General features: G+C 45.7%; 1 protein-coding gene and 1 pseudogene across 4 annotated transcripts; both read right to left on the bottom strand.

Moving 5' to 3' along the window:
- Window positions 1-3,070: 3,070 nt before the first annotated feature.
- Window positions 3,071-5,654, bottom strand: LOC110017798 (Oligopeptide transporter 5). The gene is made up of 2 exons (NM_001350207.1): window positions 5,007-5,654; window positions 3,071-4,754 (listed from the first exon to the last, which is right to left on the bottom strand). The coding sequence occupies exons 1-2, from the start codon at window positions 5,582-5,584 to the stop codon at window positions 3,254-3,256; spliced, it is 2,079 nt and encodes a 692-aa protein (NP_001337136.1). The 5' UTR covers window positions 5,585-5,654; the 3' UTR covers window positions 3,071-3,253.
- A 288-nt stretch (window positions 5,655-5,942) lies between these two features.
- Window positions 5,943-11,085, bottom strand: LOC100286347 (Zn-dependent hydrolase, including glyoxylase pseudogene; annotated as a pseudogene). Of its 3 annotated transcripts, NR_174123.1 has the most exons (12): window positions 10,849-11,085; window positions 10,689-10,732; window positions 10,517-10,597; window positions 10,204-10,311; window positions 9,907-9,998; window positions 9,542-9,616; window positions 9,373-9,442; window positions 7,798-8,044; window positions 6,974-7,125; window positions 6,562-6,676; window positions 6,377-6,439; window positions 5,943-6,233 (listed from the first exon to the last, which is right to left on the bottom strand). The product of NR_174123.1 is annotated as a Zn-dependent hydrolase, including glyoxylase pseudogene, transcript variant 1 (transcript). The 3 variants fall into 3 exon arrangements; NR_174125.1 differs by lacking the exon at window positions 7,798-8,044 and having other exon boundaries at window positions 6,800-7,125; NR_174124.1 differs by lacking the exon at window positions 7,798-8,044.
- Window positions 11,086-18,439: the final 7,354 nt, after the last annotated feature.

Below are 18,439 nucleotides of genomic sequence, written 5' to 3'. Positions count from 1 at the left end.
CTGCGCTCCAAACTCAACAATATCCCATATGCTTTCGTGGAGTGAGGTTAGATGGTGCCTCATTTTGTCACTCCACATACAATAATCTTTACCGTCAAAATATGGTGGTTTGCCTAGGGGTACCGAAAGTAAAGGAGCGCATTTTGGAATGCGAGGATAGTGAAGAAGCATCTTACTATACTTATTACGCTCGTGGCGCTTCGAAGTTGTAGACTCGGTGCCGAATGTGGAAGGTGATGAAGAGTCGGTCTCGTAGTAGACCACCTTCTTCATTTTATTTTTATTCTTGTCACCCTTCCTATGTGACTTGATGGAGGAAGAGGATTCCGCCTTGTATTTGTCGCCGAACTCCCTTGATAGAGTCCTTCTTGAGCCTATGGCCTTGTCGCCCGTGACGATCTCCCTCTTGGTGTGATCTCTAGACATCACTTCGAGTTTGTCAGACTCTTAATGAAGCACTGGCTGTGATACCAATTGGAAGTCGCCTAGAGGGGGTGAATAAGCGAAACCTAAAATTTATAAACTTTAAACACGCACTAAGGCCGAGGTTAGCGTTAGAGTTAAATCAGAGCTCGAAAGATAGTTTTCCTTGCTTAGAGTTGCTCAATCAATACGGATAACGTTTGGGAGCAAACTCAAATCAATATGAGCAAGGGAACTTTAAAGAGAGGAAAGAGGGGAAACAAATCAAGTGGTAATCAACACAAGTGAACACGGTGATTTGTTTACCGAGGTTCGGTTCCAAAGAACCTAGTCCCCGTTGAGGAGGCCACAAAGGTCGGGTCTATTCCAACCCTTTCCCTCTCTCAATCGGTCACACAGACCAGTCGAGGCTTCTCCTTAATCACTTAGGTCACTAAGACCCCGCAAGGATCACCACACACTTAGGTGTCTCTTGCTAGCTTTACAAAGCACTTAGAGAATTAAGAATGGAGAAGGAGAAAGCAATCCAAGCAACAAGAGCAACAAAAGAACACAAAAAAACACCCTCTCTCAAGTCACTAAGGAATTGAGTTGATTTGGAGGCTTGGAGAGGGTTTGATCTATTGAATGTGTCTTGGAGTGAATGATATTGCTCTTGTATTGAATGTGAACTTCAGAAAACTTGGATCGCTTGAATGGAGGTGGTTGGGGGTATTTATAGCCTCCAACCACTTCCTAGCTATTGGCTGAGTTTGCTATCGATGGGCACACCGGACAATCTGGTGGCGCACCGGACAGGGCACTGTTCACTGTCCGGTGCGTGTCACGTCAGCACGCCATTGGGGTTTGGTGTGGTTGACCGTTGAAGCCCTTTGTCCTGTAGCTGCACCGGACAGTCCGGTGGTACACCGGACATATCCGGTGCATTCTGACTTCGCAGCCTGACATCTGACTTCTACACTGTGCGCTTTTACTGTACCAGTAGTCGACCGCTGAGTGCCTAGGTTACCGTTGCTCCGTTGGCTCACCGGACATGTCCGGTGCACACCGGACAGTTTGGTAAATTATAGCGAAGCAACCCTTGGTAAACCCGAGAGTGGCTAGTTCGAGTGGTGCTTGGCTTGGGGCACCGGACAGTGTCTGATGCACACCGAACACTGTCCGGTGCGCCACTGGCAGCACACTCTCAACTCTTTGCTCCAAACTTTGTTGAGTCCCTAACTTAATTTCTTTCTTGGCTTATGTTGAACCTTATGCACCTGAGATAAGAGACATCTTGGCAAAGTAATTAGTCCACGTGGTTTATGATGGACGTCAACCACCAAAATCGATTATAGGAAATGATTGAACCCATTTCCCTTTCACTCCTCAGGCTATGATGTTCAACATTTAGATCAACGCAGTTACATATAAACTGAAACGATCACCAGCACACAAACCTGATGCCAGCTACGGATAAGATATTGGGCTAACAATTTCAAAGTAATATGTCACACTCGCATCTAAATATCTGATGCCAAAAACGAATACATGTATAAAATTACAAGACACAGTAATATGCTTACCTCCCTGCCCAGTTTAGTATTTCCTGTCCCAAAACATTATGCAAAATTATTAACAAGTTCCTTCGGTGACTACACAAAGCTACTTGTGACAATAAATGAATAATTTACCTTAATCTTATAGTTCCTAAATTAACATCTACCGAGCACATCATAGGATGGATAGATTGTTATAACTATAAAAGGTATAACAAATAATGAAAAAACACTATAACAATGTTGGTTAGTGTCATTTCAAACTCCACTCCAGTAGACCTACCAGGCCATAATTAAACCCTATGATGAGAGACACACACAAATTCTACTACTAAAGTACCCCTGCACCAGATCACATGTTCAGTATCCTTAGAAATACATGGGACCCGCAATACATCCGCACATGATCCGAAGATCTTGCAACCAAACCACAGGCATGACAACAGGACATAGCTCATCCCTTGCATCTACACGCCAAGCCAAGCGATTGAGGATAACCGGTGGGGTAGGCTGGGGTAGCAATCACACGGTTAATAAATTTGTTAGCTGACCTACTAGGAGTGGCCTCACCAGCAAATAGAAAGGATAGGAGGCATGGGTGGCCACCATAACCATGAAGACCTACACACCGAGGGGTGAGTCAGGAGGCGACGCGTGCCAGACGCCGAGGAGGCAGGGCCACGACACGATCTCTCTCCGGGCTCAATCTGGAGCGGAGAAACTCTATCGCTCGAGTCCAAAATTCGTGATCCCTCTACGGGACCTTCCCGAATTGCGTCGCTGGGACAGTTCGGATGACATCAGGCCAGCCTAGACGCGACCAGACAATCAAAATCTCCCTTACCATTACGAATCCGGCAACCGGCCTGTCATGGCAGCGGGGAATAGAGATGCACGTCGGTCGTGGGGCAGCGGTGGGGGAGGGGCAGGAGAGAGGGGCGGCGAATAGGTAGAGGAAGGAGATTAGAGCCGTAGACAGTAGAGAGAAATAGAGGATGTGTGTTTTATGGGCTATCCATCCATATATTCGTTCAGGTGAGTCAGAGAGGCGCAGGTTGATTTAAAACAAATAAAATGGGTTTTTTATAAAAGAATGACACGGAAAGAATGTTGAAACTGGTAATTTAATATAGTAGAGATACACACAACATTTGTACTACTAAATAAAACAAGGGCTAAACTAATTTACAAGCAGATCCATCTTCTCGTTAATTAACTTGGACATGCATGCAGAGACGGATGCATGGTTCTGATTCTGATCCGACGACGACAGATCCTTTTGTGTTATGTTATCACTCTGCCGCCACCACTGGGCATCCCTTAGCGACGACTCCTGGCGCCGTCGGACAAGCGGCCAGGTCGCAGCGGTCGTCGGCGACGCTGCCCCACCACTGCGGCCCGTAGACGTCGAAGTAACCCAGCGCGACGAAGGTGAGGACGCCCATGAACGCGACGCCGGCGTCGAGTCCGGCGGCGAGCACGTAGTTGTGTCGCATCCACCAGGCCTTGTAGCGGCGGTACACGACGTGGTTGAAGATGAATCCGAGGAGCCCCCACATGATGAAGTTCACGCTGCGCGCGGGGAGCAGCCCGCTGGCGCCAGCGAAGACGAGCGGCAGGTTGACGCCGGCGAGCACGCGGTTGGTCGGGTACGCACGCTGGAGCAGCCACACGGGCAGCGGCGCCAGCAGGCCGACGAGGAACAAGTAGTTCATCTGCCAGTAGTTACCGAGGCTGCCGAACATCCGCAGCGGGCCGACGACGCCCCAGATGATGGAGGCGTTGTAGAAGACGTCGTCGCCGGGGCACGTCCAGGGGCTGCCGGCGGGGAGCCTGCCCACGTCGCAGATGTCCTTGACCGTGGTGAGCAGCCACCACGCGGTGGCGAAGTGCACCGTGGACGCCGTGAGCGTTCCGGCGAGCTGCGCGAAGAACATGGACCTCGGGGGTATCTTCATGTAGTGGCCCAGCTTCAAGTCGGCCAGGAACGCCAGCGCCTGGCCCATGCTGATGAAGCCGTACGTCTTGAACACCACGTTGGCCAGCGGCTTCCCCGGGTAGAGGTAGCCGATGATGAGCTCGGTGACGATGTTGAGCCCCGGCTGCATGTTGGTGGTGGCGAAGATGACACCGACGGGGAGGGTGAAGGCGAAGGCGATGGCGCAGGCAAGGAGGAGGCCCCAGTAGGGGAGCTGCAGCTGCTGGCCGAAGCCCTCGCAGGTGAAGAGCGAGAGCGCGAGCACGACGGCGAGCATGAGGTGGAACCACCACTGCGGCACGGGCTTGTAGTTCCGCCTCATGATCCTCGTGTGCACGTCGTCGACATCTGTCTTCTGGTGCTGCCGCTTCCGGCAGAGGCCGTCCCAGACCTCCCTTCCGTGGTAGAGCGCGACGTGCGAGAGCGTGGACATGAGGCTGGCGAAGCCGATGCCGTAGTTGACAGCGAAGAGCACGCTGACGTTGATGCGGCTGTAGGCGTCGTAGCCGACGAGGTTGAGCGTGAAGGTGTCGCGGTTGAGGACGCGGCCAGTGTCGTAGGGCCTTCCGGCGTCGTCGTAGACGTGCGGCGAGATGAGCGGGAAGCGCCTGGCGTTGTAGGTGTCCGTCCAGTAGAGCAGCGGCAGCGCGACGTAGGTGGTGAGCGCGAACCCGGCCATGACGTTGACGACGGTGAACGCCGGCGACACCAGCGGGTTGCCGAGGAAGCCGGCCACCGTGTTCCAGTCCAGGCCGAAGGAGCCGATGCCGAGGCCCCGCAGGCCCGACCCGATCTGCTGCGCCGTCACCGAGTCCCTGTACAGCCAGCACAGCACCGACACGGTGCTCAGCGACGGGAACAGGTAGCTCGGGATGAGGTAGTAGGCGAAGCTGCAGATGACGACGATGACGAAGAACTGGAGACGCGTCACACCGCCCCTGGGACGCTTCTCCTCCTCGTGCATGGCTCTAGTACGTATCGTGATTTTTCATATTGAAATTCGTATATCATCGACAAGAATTGAATTGAAGCTATAGCTAGGAATCAAAAACTGATCGACTGATAACCTCAAGAGCGTGACCTGGACAAGGTTGATGGGCCACCACATGTAGGCGGAATCGACGAGGAACTTCCTGAAGAGGCCAGCCCACCCGTACCCAAGCAGCTGGGTGGTCTGCGCCAGCAGCATGGCGGCGTACGGGTTGATCTGCCGCCGGTAGAACACCTTGACGATGGCGACGATGTTGAGGGCGTAGACGCCGGAGCAGCCGGCGCCGGCGAAGATAGTGATGAGGCAGTGCTCCTTGAGGCTGAAGGGGCCCGGGTTGAGGGAGAAGGACCAGGCGATGAGAGGCACGCGGACGGGACGCCCCGGCAGCGTGGACGCCATGAGGCGGCCGATGGGCAGCGACGCGATCTGCACCAGCACCGTGCCGATGCTCAGCTGGGACGACCGGTAGTTGAAGAACTCGTTGACGAAGGAGAGCAGCACGCAGGAGGACATCCCCAGCACCCATGTCCGGAACGTCAGACACGGCTCCGACGGGTCGTCGGTGGTGGGCACCGTGTTCCGGACCTCCTCGATCGGGTGCTCGTTCACCTCTTCCGCTTCCGCTCCCGCTCCCTCTTCGTGGGTTTTGGCCATGGGGGCGCGCTCGACGCTCGTCCTCTCCCTCTGGTGGCCGACGATGGAGAATTTTCTGTGTCTCCTCCGCAGTGCTAGCTGGTGATGATCGCGTCTTGCATGGCCTCCTTTTTCTCCGATGATCCCACACAAACAGGATGCTGCTATATTTGAGTAGCGTCACTGTGGCCTCAAGGTATTGTACGGACGCACGCACTAGCACATCGCCATAGCTGTTATTATCTTTACAAAATGGATTGATTAACCAGAAGAGCAGAGCTAGGTGATGATGTGAAGCAGGGGGCTTTCAGTTGTGCTGCATTTGTCGAATATATCATCATGCATATAACAAATCAATCATATGGTCTTGCAAGATTTCTGGAAAAAGCATTCATTGGGCCGAGTCATGTATGCTTGATTCATTCACTTGCTTGGTGTGCAGCACAAGGTACAGTCTCTGGTAACAAATGCACATTCAAGAGCTGATGAGCATCATGCACACTATTCTCTGGAAACATAGCATCAACATTCAGCCTCCTGGAATGCTTATTTGCGAGCACTAACTCAAGTAAGATGCTCATAGGCTCCTAGCTTGTGTAATTAGCTAGGAGGGACTCCATGGCTACATTCTTGGCACGCACATCTTTGTACTTGATTCGATAGCCATGTCCTGTGATCAAGTCCATTCCAGTACAGAGTTTTTTTTATTAAAAAAACAAATGGATAAACAACGTAGGATAGATAAAAGTAATATGAGGTAGAAATGGATTACAATTCCATCTCAAGGATATAAATATTTAAAGGAGTGCATACCAGGTAAAAGCCACTCGAACTCTAGCTCCAGTAGCTTCCTGATGCTTTCCAGCTGAAGGCTCACTGCAAGTTTGTTGTACAACATACAGACAGACAGACAATCAGATTTCCATCCTAAAGGTGTAGTCCACATTAGTATCACTGGTTAGATATGAAAACTAGCAGGAAGGGATCAACGCTTCTACCTGACTGCTTGCTGTACATCAGAAAGAGGTTCAGATCGTCTGATTCTTCTGACTTTGCAACATGGTCTCCAGTGAACAGCACCTTTAGCGGTTTGAAGTACAAGCACACTGAGCCCTAGAAAAATGTTTGACTCGATTCTCAAACTAGATGCAATGAATGTAATGAGCAAGGTGCTAAACCCGTGTTGCTAAAAATTGATTGTTACTAGATCCAAGTCAATCAAGTTGAATTTCTTACTGGGGTATGGCCTGGCGTATTTTTTTTTTGATAATGGAAACAAGAGTTCCGGCTTTAGCATGATAATGCGTACAGCCAATACAAGTCGATTATTACAATTAAGAACTGTTGCATGAATAGTGATACTAACTCAAAGGAACTAAATTACAATACTATGACTAACACTAGCCATACTCAATTCTTGAATTTGAGCGCCATCCATGGTTTGCGAAGACTTCCATCGCCACCACTTCCAAAACTTGCGAAGCAATGAGGATTTGTTGTTGCGATTCCTCCTTTTGTAGCAGTCTCCAGAATCTTAACCAGTGAGTACATCTGAAAATAACCTGCACAATTGATGGAATTGGTTTCTGATTAAAAGCCACCTCATTTCGACTGAGCCAAATAGCCCAAAATAAAGCAGCTATTCGAGAGAGTAAAACTTTTTTATACCCCGGACCCCTATTTGTTCCCCAAGACCCGATAATATGATTAATGCTAACGGGCATTTCTAATTTTAAGGCAAAGTAAATTACTCTCCATATGCTTTTGGCCATATAACAGTCAAAAAAGAGATGGTGGATACTTTCATTTCGATTGCAAAAGCTACATGTCAAGCTACCATTCCATCGCCTTTTGGCTAAATTATCTTTAGTAAGGATTGCTCCACGACATAAATTCCACAAAAAAACTTTTATTTTCAAGGGGAGCTTAAGTTTCCAAAGCTTCTTGTTCCGTTCGTTGTTGGGAATATTCATCAACAAATGGTACATAGATTGGACCGAGAAGATTCCATTCCTTTGACCGTCCCAAACAAATTTATCTCTAGACAGAGACAGAGTAACCTCAGATAGCAAGTTTAGCATGTTGTGCCATTCCACTAATTTATTCCCCATGATTGTACGTCGAAAAGACAAATTAAGGTTTGTATCAGAAAAAACGTATGCAACCAAGGCAGATTTGTTACGCACTATATTAAAGAGATTCGGAAATTGCTCACTAAGAGGTCGACTGGTTACCCATTTGTCCTTCCAGAATCTGGTAGCTTGACCATTTCCCACTTTGAAGTGCCCCCCTCTAAGGAGCTGGTCCTTAATATTCATTAGGCCCGACCAGAATTGAGAATCCCCCTGTCTTCTAGAAACTTGAGAAAGAGAATTCTCGCCTAGATATTTATTTTTAAGTAATAAGTTCAAAATCTGTTCCTAAGTTCCATGGACCATTTCCTTCAAGTTTCCACTCAACATCTGCGGTAGCCTCCTCCACCTGCGTCAGAATGGTTACTTACTGCAGTAAATACCATCAGGACATGTTTCAAAGAGCAGAGTTCACTGGGAGACACGCAGGGATAATAGAACCTACATCATGAATGCGATGAATGCTTGCTAACTATTCCAATGTTGTAAGTTTATTTCTTATGGAAATTTCCTCCATTTGAAGAAATATGGATTGTCAGGGCCTAAGGAGGCCTACGGAAGGGCTGCGGTAGCAGCAGCCATGGGCCCTCAAGGGGGATTAGATAAGGATAGTTAGAGATAAGATTAGAAGATTAGTTGAGATTATTTAGGATATTAGTTGAGATTATCTAGGAAGGTTATCAGTTAGTAGTTTGTTGAGAGTTTTTAGGAGAGTTTTAAGGAGATAAGAATCTCTAGCTAGATAGGGACAGCCACATGGCTTATTTATTTAATCAATGGATGAGAAATAAAGTAGGCAAGAATTAGAAGGGAGAAACTCTCCTCTTGCTCGGTCGTGGGCAGAGGCCCCCGACCGACGTTTCTGCCCATCGATACCCCTCTCTATCCCAGATGTTATGGTCGCTATATCGGTGAGGGATTGGAGAGGTGTATGGATGGGCAGAAACGTCGGTCGGGGGCCTCTGCCCATGACCGAGCAAGAGGAGAGTTTATCCCTTCTAATTCTTGCCTACTTTATTTCTCATCCATTGATTAAATAAATAGGCCATGTGACTGTCCTTATCTAGCTAGAGATCCTTATCTCCTTAAAGCTCTCCTAAAAACTATCAACAAACTACTAACTGATAACCTTCCTAGATAATCTCAACTAATATCCTAAATAATCTCAACTAATCTTCTAATCTTATCTCTAACTATCTTTATCTAATCCCCCTTGAGGGCCCATGGCTGCTGCTATCGCAGCCCTTCCGTAGGCCTCCTTAGGCCCTGACATGGATAATCTAGACCACTAAACAGTTCTTCAATAAGATACATGAATGTCAGATGCTTTTTTTAACACACCGGCAGGAGCTCTGCCTTTCAATTAAACAGAATAGGATTGACCTGGCTTATGAGGGAAACCGAGCTTGAAAACCGATATATGAATATCAGATGCTTTATTAGTGCCCATACTGCAATGATGTATTAATTAAAGCAGAAGTACATGCATTAAAGTAGAAGCATCATGCATGGGCAGTGTGTGATTGTCACTCTTCAGGATGAGGCCTTGCTAATCAATATGAGAGCAGAGTTCCAAAAAGGATTGTACATGGGGCCGGTTTGCGATTAAGATTTATCAGAAATTTTGCCATTCTATCATGTAAAATAGAAGAATATAGCGAGAGATGCAATCCTTACATCTCCTGAATGTATTATTCTTTCACATTTTAGCTGCTCAGCCCACTTCCTGTGATCTGCTACGTCATCACTGTATAGTTATAATTAGTGAGATCCTTGAGTTTCCAACAGACAATGACAACTACATAAAGAAAGAACACAATTGTGTATGGTTGAGGTCCAAACATACATGTGGGTCAAAAACATGTAGCGCGCTCCACCAAGCTTTTCAATATTGTTGGCCAGCTTTGGAGTATACCTTGGGCTGAAAGAAAATAAAAAGATATATATTAAAGCATCTTTATGATTGTATGATTCTGAAGTACATGATCATCAGCGGGAAATCAAAAGCATAAAACTTTGTGCTCTAATAAAAGACCTGTGCAGCTTTCTTCTTTTCTTTATAGTCTACTCAGATCATAAAACATCAGTCATTTAGGCAATGCCATGGTATATTATGAAGTTACTTTTACTGATGGATATAGTAGCATGACCTTACATTGTGAAACTATTTGATTTGGATTCCTAGCTACTGGCTGGAGACCCGTCTAGTACCTGTCAATCAGTATGTTTCCTTGTGGATGAATTACCAGGTACGATGTTGCCCCATATGAGTCTTCAGAATTATACCCACAGAGATAAACACCCTGCACATTACATGTTGGTGACGTGATTGCATGCATAGTATACCAGACTGAAGTTTTCATAAATAATGGCAGATAGCTGCACTGCAACTACGTCTTAGATCCTTAATACATATATAGACAAAAGGGAGAAGATTTCAACCATAGCTGCATATTATACACGGTTCGAAAGGCCATAAGGAAAAGGAAGCGGTGAAAACATGCATACTGGGAGTAGCTTGTCGTCGATTGGTAGAGGAAACATGTTTTGCACTTTAAGAATGTCTTTTGGAGGTTTCTCAGTGTGAATTGAGGATGTTGGACAGGATAGCAGCGCCTGAAAATCACAGAAATTATTTTAACTATGTGAAAGATGGTAGTGTTGCTTGCAGCTGCAATATTGCATACGCTATCACAAAGCACCTTCAGAGTTTAATGACAACAACAAAAGGAAAGCATTCAGAGTTAGACCCAGCCGCAGCAGTACATACAGATACAGCCGCAACAATATATATGGCGGGAGCAGAGAGACGCACACACACCTGCAGGGCCTTGGTCCTCTCCTCCTCGGAGCTGGGCTGCGCCGCTACGGCGGCCTTGCCATCCACCCTCTTGAACACCTCCTGCATAGATGCCGGCACGCCTCACGCCATGAATGATGGTTAGCCAAGCGAGCGATTGAAGGTGGAGGATGGGAGAAAGCTGCCTGCGTACCGGCGCCATCCATCGGCAGGTCTGGCAGTCGATGCAGCGGTGGTCTGCGCGCGCGGCCGATGGGTGAAAAGGTAAACACCGCGCGTCAGTCAGGCAAAGTTCTTGTTGGGGGGTGGGGGGGGGGGGGGGGGGGGGGGGGGGTGCATCTTGCTCTGCTCACCGACGAAGAAGTCGCCAGCCACATTATGCGGCCGTCGCCGGCGGTCCAGTGCCGCAGGGGAGGCGGCGGCGCGAAACGGCAGGGTACATCTTCGGGGACGAGGCGGCGCGGTGGCCGTGGTGTACCCGGCGGCGCCAAGGCTCATCAGCGCCATGTGTGTGTGAGTGAAGAAGTCGGAGTTCTCTACTTCTATTGCCGTCGGCTGTGGTCAAAACTGCGTCGGATAGCTTGTTTCGTGATTATCGTTTGGTTCCGACTTCTCCTCGGTGTTTTGTTTTATAAATTAGAGGACTTTAATCCGATGCGAATGGCCTATAATCTCAGTCATGTGTGTTAGAGGGAATTAAGTAAAAATTTAACTAATTTTTACTTTAATCTACTTTAACTTGCATGGATTGTTAAATACATTCAAACAAGCTCTTTGGAGTTTATAGTAGTCAGTATATGACAAGCAAGATTTGATGCAAAAGCACAAAATATATGGCTAGTCCATAAAAGCACTACACAGCATCATAATCCTGTCGTAAATAATCATGCATGAACACGAACAGTAATGAGCCCATGGTTGATCAAGATATTTCAGCTGGCATTTCATTCAACCCATATGAGAATTTAATTATTTTGTCGGATAATATCTAAAAGATCCTCGTTTTATTAAGTTCGGCGTGATTTTAAAATGATTTATATAAATTATAAAAAAAGAAGTTATTTCATGCTTCCAACTATATATTTTAATTTGTTGCTACTACTATTATATTTTTGTGGAGCTAAATTATCTAAAAAGGGAGTTATACCCCAATTTAAAAAATTAATGGATACAAGAGCCTCCAATTTTGTTAATTTATGATGCTTGTACGGCAGTTGTTTTACTTGAATTTTATTTAGAAAATCGTCACCGTCAAAGATAGAAGAAGGTCCATCTCTACCGGATATTTTTACTAAAAGTGATTAAGCTAAACGAGTGACCATGAAGCTCTAATATCTACTATACTTAAAGCATCAGTTTCAAAGGTCGTTCCGCATTATATTTTTTTTTAAAAAAAAACCTTATATCTATTCCAAATTAACCTGTTGCGCACTCGTCCTCTCCATGCAACCAACATGCACGGCCCAAAACACACCTCCGCATATAGATGGCCAAACGACAGCCTAGCACGTGCGGGCCGCAGCTCTGACCTAGGCACAGCACGCGCGACCGAACCCACGCCCTGATGAAAGAAGGGCAATAGGCACTACATGAAGCCATCTAACCAGTAGAACATCATGCTCAAATGTTTTTTATATTCAATATAAATTGCATATATGTATATATTATTTTTTGAAAAATAAAAAATATATATAATCGTGTCAGGCCGGGCCAGCACTGCGGGCCGAGGCTATAGCCCAAACACGACACGACGCTCGTGCCGGGCTGGCCTAGGCACTATTAAATGGATCGTGCCTCGGGTCGGCCCTCCAGACAAAACTCATTTGGCCATCTATACCTCCGCACGATAATGATGGTCCTCGCCTCATTTGCCGCCACCTCGTTCGCCATCATGCCTTGTTTTCTCTCTCCCCTTATGTCTCCGCCTCCGCGCCACCCCATTCTCGGCAGAGGGCGTGATAGCAGGCGTCTCCTCCCCGTATTCGTCAGACACCAATCCCGACATCGACCCGCGTGGCTATTGCACGTCCACGAGGACGTTTCACACCATGTGCACACCATCGTTTTTGCCGTTGTCGGACGTCCCATTCGTCTTCCCGGCCTTCGCCATGTTCTTCCTCCCCAGCCTACTGCCCCGCTCACGGTCACAGCCGCGAGCCGGCCGAGGCTCATCGACGAGGGTATGGGGTGACTCGGTCTTGCTCCTGGCCTTTCTTCATGCGTGCCGCCGAGAAGGACACGATGGTGTTTGGCACGCTTAGGTTATCTTGGCGATGAGGAGTTCAGGTCTGAGATATTGGACAAACAAGGCCTGTAGCGCGGTAGCAGTCGGCATATGCTACGGAGTTGGTGGTGGTGTTGTGTCGCCTCGATGGTCCAGGTCTGGGAAGGCACTTGTATTATCTCGCCCTTCTCGGACTGACGCATGGTGCGGATGCCTCTCGGTTTGGAGCTGCTCCGGCTGGGCTTCTTTCTCCGCTTGCGTGCTCTCTCCCTATATGTATCTAGCGGTATACTACTTATGCCGCCTCTAGATGCCTAGGTCTTCGTTGTGTCATTCTCCGGCAACGAACAGGTATGCCCGCCTCTTCCCTTCCCTTTCTGCTCTACAAAACCTTGGAAGTGGGGAGGCGAGGGATGGGGGTCCCTGATTTGCTGCATATGGTACATGTTCAATGGCTTGGCATCGCCTGTCTACATGGCCTTTCCCTTACCACGGTGTCGACTCGGTATGCTTCTACCGCCTCTATGTACCTGTCACCCATGCTTCTATCATTGCAAGAATTATTGTGTTATTCCTCTGTTGTTTTGGGTGTTAGTTTTTTTGTTGTGCTAAGGACTAAACATAATTTGGGTGTGTTAATACTTTATTTATTGTCTGCACATAGTTTGTGTTCTTCTGATATGCCTCATGGATCCTCTAAAATATGTGTTAGGATTTGGAGATCCATGCGGGCACTACCACAAGGTGTTCTTCCCTTATGTTCTGGGCTCTTGCATGCATTAGGTCGTTTCTGAGACCACCTTGGCGCAATGGACTCCATGGCATTTGAGGTTGCTGAATTGGATGGAGCAACAATAATTTGTCACGCTAACAGTAAAAGGAAAGTTTATTTGTTGGTTTTAAACGTTAGTAATTGCTACGAAGTACCATAATTTATATGGAGCGCATCCAGTTTTTATTGATGCCTGACTTTACTAACCACTCCATATTTTGATCTATCTTTTTTATAAGTTTGAGTTCATGTGACTTATGTTAGAAACTTGAGCTCACAAACTTCCTCTTATTTGGTCCCTGTATAGTGAAATTATGTCATTCTATAATCTTTATTCGTTCAGTCAATCGTTGTGAACTCTCTTCTAATCGCTCCCTTCATTGGCCGTGTTGTACCAAGACATATTGGATGCAGTAAACAACAACATCAGTTAGTCAAATCAAAAAATATTATGCAGAGAGCGGAGACGGTCAATAAAAAATATTGAGATCTTTTTAGTGGATAGTTTACGTGGGTTTTGTTGTGAGTCGTCGCAACGCACGGGTAATCGACTAGTACTAATTAAAAAGGATTGTGATACCAAATAGAGGTTGAATTGATCTTCTCTTCAATTTTTTGATTAAAATAAATTTTAATTTCAAGCTTAATTTTACTCTAGTACCTAATATGTGACAAAGATTTTAAACTCTAGTTTCCAACACTATACTAGCATGGCAATTTCTAGGAAAGTAAATACTTGAGGTATTTGCTCGAATGTAAACATGTATAGTAAAGTAAAAGTTAGAATACTCATCAATATTTTGTTGAGGTCTCGGAGAGTCGATGCTCCCAACTAATTCTCGTTGGAGCACTCGTGCATGGGTGTCTCTCCATTACTTCGTGCAAGAATGAAGTGCTATGTACGAGCTGCTCCAACACAGTAAACCACTCACAACCATATACAAGTCCTAAGCCAAGTCATGCATAAACTCTATGGGTGATCACCACACTCACGATCGCTATCTAGGTGATGTCAATCACCAAAAATAACAAGCGCTAGACTCTTAGTGGACCGTGTCAAATCTCATGAGGGTGATGGTTACACACAAGTCACTCTCTATGGACTAATGAAGTTGGTAACTATGCTATTATCAATTCTCTAATCGTCCCACTATGCAAAGGGCTTTTGTCACTCTCACGTGGGTGCTTCATCTATCGGAATAGGCAACACATCTCAGGAAGGTGAGTTGAGGGGTATAAATAGTCGCAATGTGTGAAACTAGTCGTTACTACCCCACTCAGCATTTTTGGAGGCACAAAACGTGTCTGGTGCTCACTTTTTTTAATGCATCGGACACACCATGCCTCTCCAACGGCTAGATTCTATATATGGCATCTAGTGCAAGCAACAATGTTACACTAGACACATTCGTGAGTACATTCCTCAAACATACGCTTGCATACCTCTCTAAGTATCATGTTTAGTGAGTACTCGACCCCTCAGATATAGTTTACATGCTCTTGAAAGCATCTAGGCCCCTGGTTGGTTTTAGTGATTAATGACAATGTAATGTTACATGTGACTAACGTGTGTTTTGCAGAGACAAATGGTAAGTTAGGTCGCATTACAAGTAGAAGTACTACAACGGTGAAAACAATCCTGGAGATAAGAACTCGAAGCGACGGCTAAAACGACAAAACAAAAGGTGAAGGACTACGGAGTCCGAGTGTCAAGGAGATGTGGACACTGGTGATTTAGTTAGGTCTTTTATTCTATTTTAGTCGTACTATAAAGAGGGGTTGTCGATGAGTAGTTTGACCAAGAGAGTTCTAGTGTAGTGTTGGTGCACATTCACACTCACATATAGTGCTAGGTGTCACTCTAGAACTCACTCACAAGTTAGAACGAAAATCGATTTGAAAAACAGCTGAAACCAAGAAATAGGGTTTCTGGCCTTGGGGCACCGGACTGTCCGGTGCACCCTCTGCCAGGTGGGGCCAAGGTGGCCCTGGGGAAGAGTTTTCTCCCACAGAAACCCGAAAGCGCCAGTTTCAGAAATGAATTTTAGTGGCGCACCGGACAATGACTATTCACTGTCTCGTGTGTCATCAACCCAACGACTAGCTGTCAGAACTAGCCGTTGGAGTCGACCGTTGGCGCACCGAACTGTCCGGTGCGCCCATGCACAGAACAGTGCTGGTAACGGCTAGTTGGTGGGTGAGGGCTATTTATACCCCCTCCACCCACCATATTCAATGTCTTGCTGCCCACATTAATTCCAGCACATTGCTAGAGCATTGCAAGCACCAAAAGCCTAGTGAGGAGATTAGAGAATCTTAGTCCCGCATTTGTTCCTCATTAGCGCTAGCGAGAGCCACCTAGAGCACACATCACTTGCATTAGGCTTCTCTTGGTCAAGCGAAAGTCTACGGCTTGTTACTCTTGGTGATCGGCATCACCTAGACGGCTTGGTGGCGTTGGGAGCTCGGTGATCACCGTGAAGATCTTGTTGGTGACCCGACTCAAGTTTGTAAGCGGTCTCGAGGGATCCACCACGCCGGAGTGGCAAAGGATCATCTCGTAGTGAGCACTTGGTTCTTGCGAGGACCAAGGGGGAGCGATACCCTTGCGCGGGTGCTCCAACGAGGACTAGTGGAGAGTGTCGACTCTTCGATAAGTATTTGAAGTATTGTTCTAGCATTGTTGTATTTCTAGTATTATTATCTTAGTGCTAGTTGTTGGGGTGAAGTTGGGCTCTTGCTTAGGTTTTAATTAGTGTTGATTTTTAGAAAAGCCCAATTCAACCCCCCCTCTTGGGCATCGTGATCCTTTCAATTGGTATCAGAGCCTTGTTGCTCTTAGATTAGCTTAACCGCTAGAGTTACGATGTCCGATGGGGATGGACCTCCTCCCATTTTTTATGGTGACGATTTTCCATATTGGAAAATTCGTATGGAAGCATATTTAGAGACTATAGACATTGGTGTCTATAAAGCCGCCACACAAGGATTCCCCGAACCTAGAGATCACACAAATCTTGTAGGTGATGAGTTTAATTATGAGAAATGGAATGCTAAGGCCAAAAACACCCTTTTTAGAGGCCTTTGCAAAGATGTGTTCAATAGAGTTAGAAATCATAAAAATGCTCATGATTTGTGGATGGACATTTGTGCTCTACATGAAGGAACTAGAAGTGAGCGTGAGGAGAGATATCACATTGCTATGAGAAAGTTAAATTCTTTTGAAATGCTTGCTAATGAAAATGCCAATGTTATGTACTCATGTCTCAATATTCTTGTAGAGGAAGTAAATGGATTGGGGCTTACTCAAATCTCACGACCGGATGTTGTGAGGAAGATTCTCAGTGTCCTCCCAATAGACAAATATGGACACATTGTTACTGTGCTACATCAAATGGATCTTTCAGTTACCACACCTACACAGATATTGGGAAAGATCAATGCTCATGAGATGTACATGCACATCAATGACAAAGATGAGTCATCTTCCAAGAGAAAGGATTTGGCTCTCAAAGCAAATCAAGAAAGAAAAAGGAAAAGCTAAAATACAAATTGAGGAAGAATCCTCAAGTGATGATGACCTTGATGCTAACATTGCCTTGATGGTGAGGAAGACCACCAAGATGTTAAAGAAGCTCAACCGAGAAGGCATCAAATTTAATTCAAGAAAGAAGAAATTCTTTTCCAGCAAAAGAAAGCCCATTTCTGAGATGGATTGCTACACCTGTGGAGAGCTTGGTAATCTTGCTCATCAATGTAACAAGCCCAAGAAGAACAAGTTCAAGGGCAAGAAAGAAGATGACAACGATGATGAGAAGAAGGAAAAGAGATTCTTCAAGAGGAAGGATGGGAAGCAAAAGAGGTTCCACAAAAAGAAAAATGGAAAGGCATATATTGTTGGTGACTGGCTCACTGACATTGAGTCTTCAAGTGGTTCTTCTTCAAGTGAAGAAGAGAATGATGAAAAAGTTGCTGCCATCGCCGGGGACTTCTCTTCACCACCACCATCGCCATCATCGACTTCTCACCTATGCCTCATGGCTAGAGGTGAACGGAAGGTACAAAATGATATTGATATTACTGATGATAGTGATAGAGATAGTGATGAGGAATTTGCTTCACCTTCATATGATGAACTAGCTGACTTGCTTAAAGAATATACTCAAATCATTAGGAAGTCAAAAGCTAAATGTGATAAGTTGAAGAATGAAAATGAATCTTTAAATGCCAAATATGACATAGTTATGAAAGCTAGTGATGAAATGAAAGAAGAGAACAAAACTATGTCATCCACTGTAAATGAGCTCACAACCTCCCTAAAAGATGCTAAGGATAAATGTGACAAGTTAAATGAAGCTAATAGGGAGTTGCAAGATAGACTAGTAAAAATCAAGGAAGACTATACTAAGATTAAATTTGATCATGATAATCTTCTTGTTGAAAATGAACTTTTATCTTGCAAAACACATGAGGCTATTAACCCTGTTGTTAAGATTGATGTAGCAACCTCATGTGATGATTTGAGTCAAGGAGAGCAAACTAGTCTACATGATGAACTGACCGAAAAAGTTGATGTCTTGACTTTAGACAACCAAAAATTAAAGAGATACTTGACTGATGCAACTACTAGAGGAAAGGTTGCTATTGAGAACAATGATTTCAACAATGAGTTGGCAGTGGATAATGAAAGGCTTAAAATGAGGTCAAGAAACTTAAGAGTGAAAATGAACATCTTGCAACAAGTGTGCAAAAGTTCAACAAGGATCAATACCTCCAAAATGAGTTGCTTATGAACACTGTCATGAAAAACAACAAGAGTGGTATTGGATACAAAATAGTGTTGCCTTGTCAACAGCCGAAGCGGAATACATTGCCGTGGGTGCTTGTTGCACACAAATTTTATATATGAAACAAACTCTTCTAGACTATGGCGTAGTTCTAGAAAAGG

This window comes from Zea mays, chromosome 4 (genome assembly GCF_902167145.1).
Source record: "Zea mays cultivar B73 chromosome 4, Zm-B73-REFERENCE-NAM-5.0, whole genome shotgun sequence".
NCBI lineage: Eukaryota > Viridiplantae > Streptophyta > Magnoliopsida > Poales > Poaceae > Zea > Zea mays.
The sequence above is the reverse complement of the archived record's forward strand: the minus strand, read 5'-3'. Positions and strand labels throughout refer to the sequence as shown.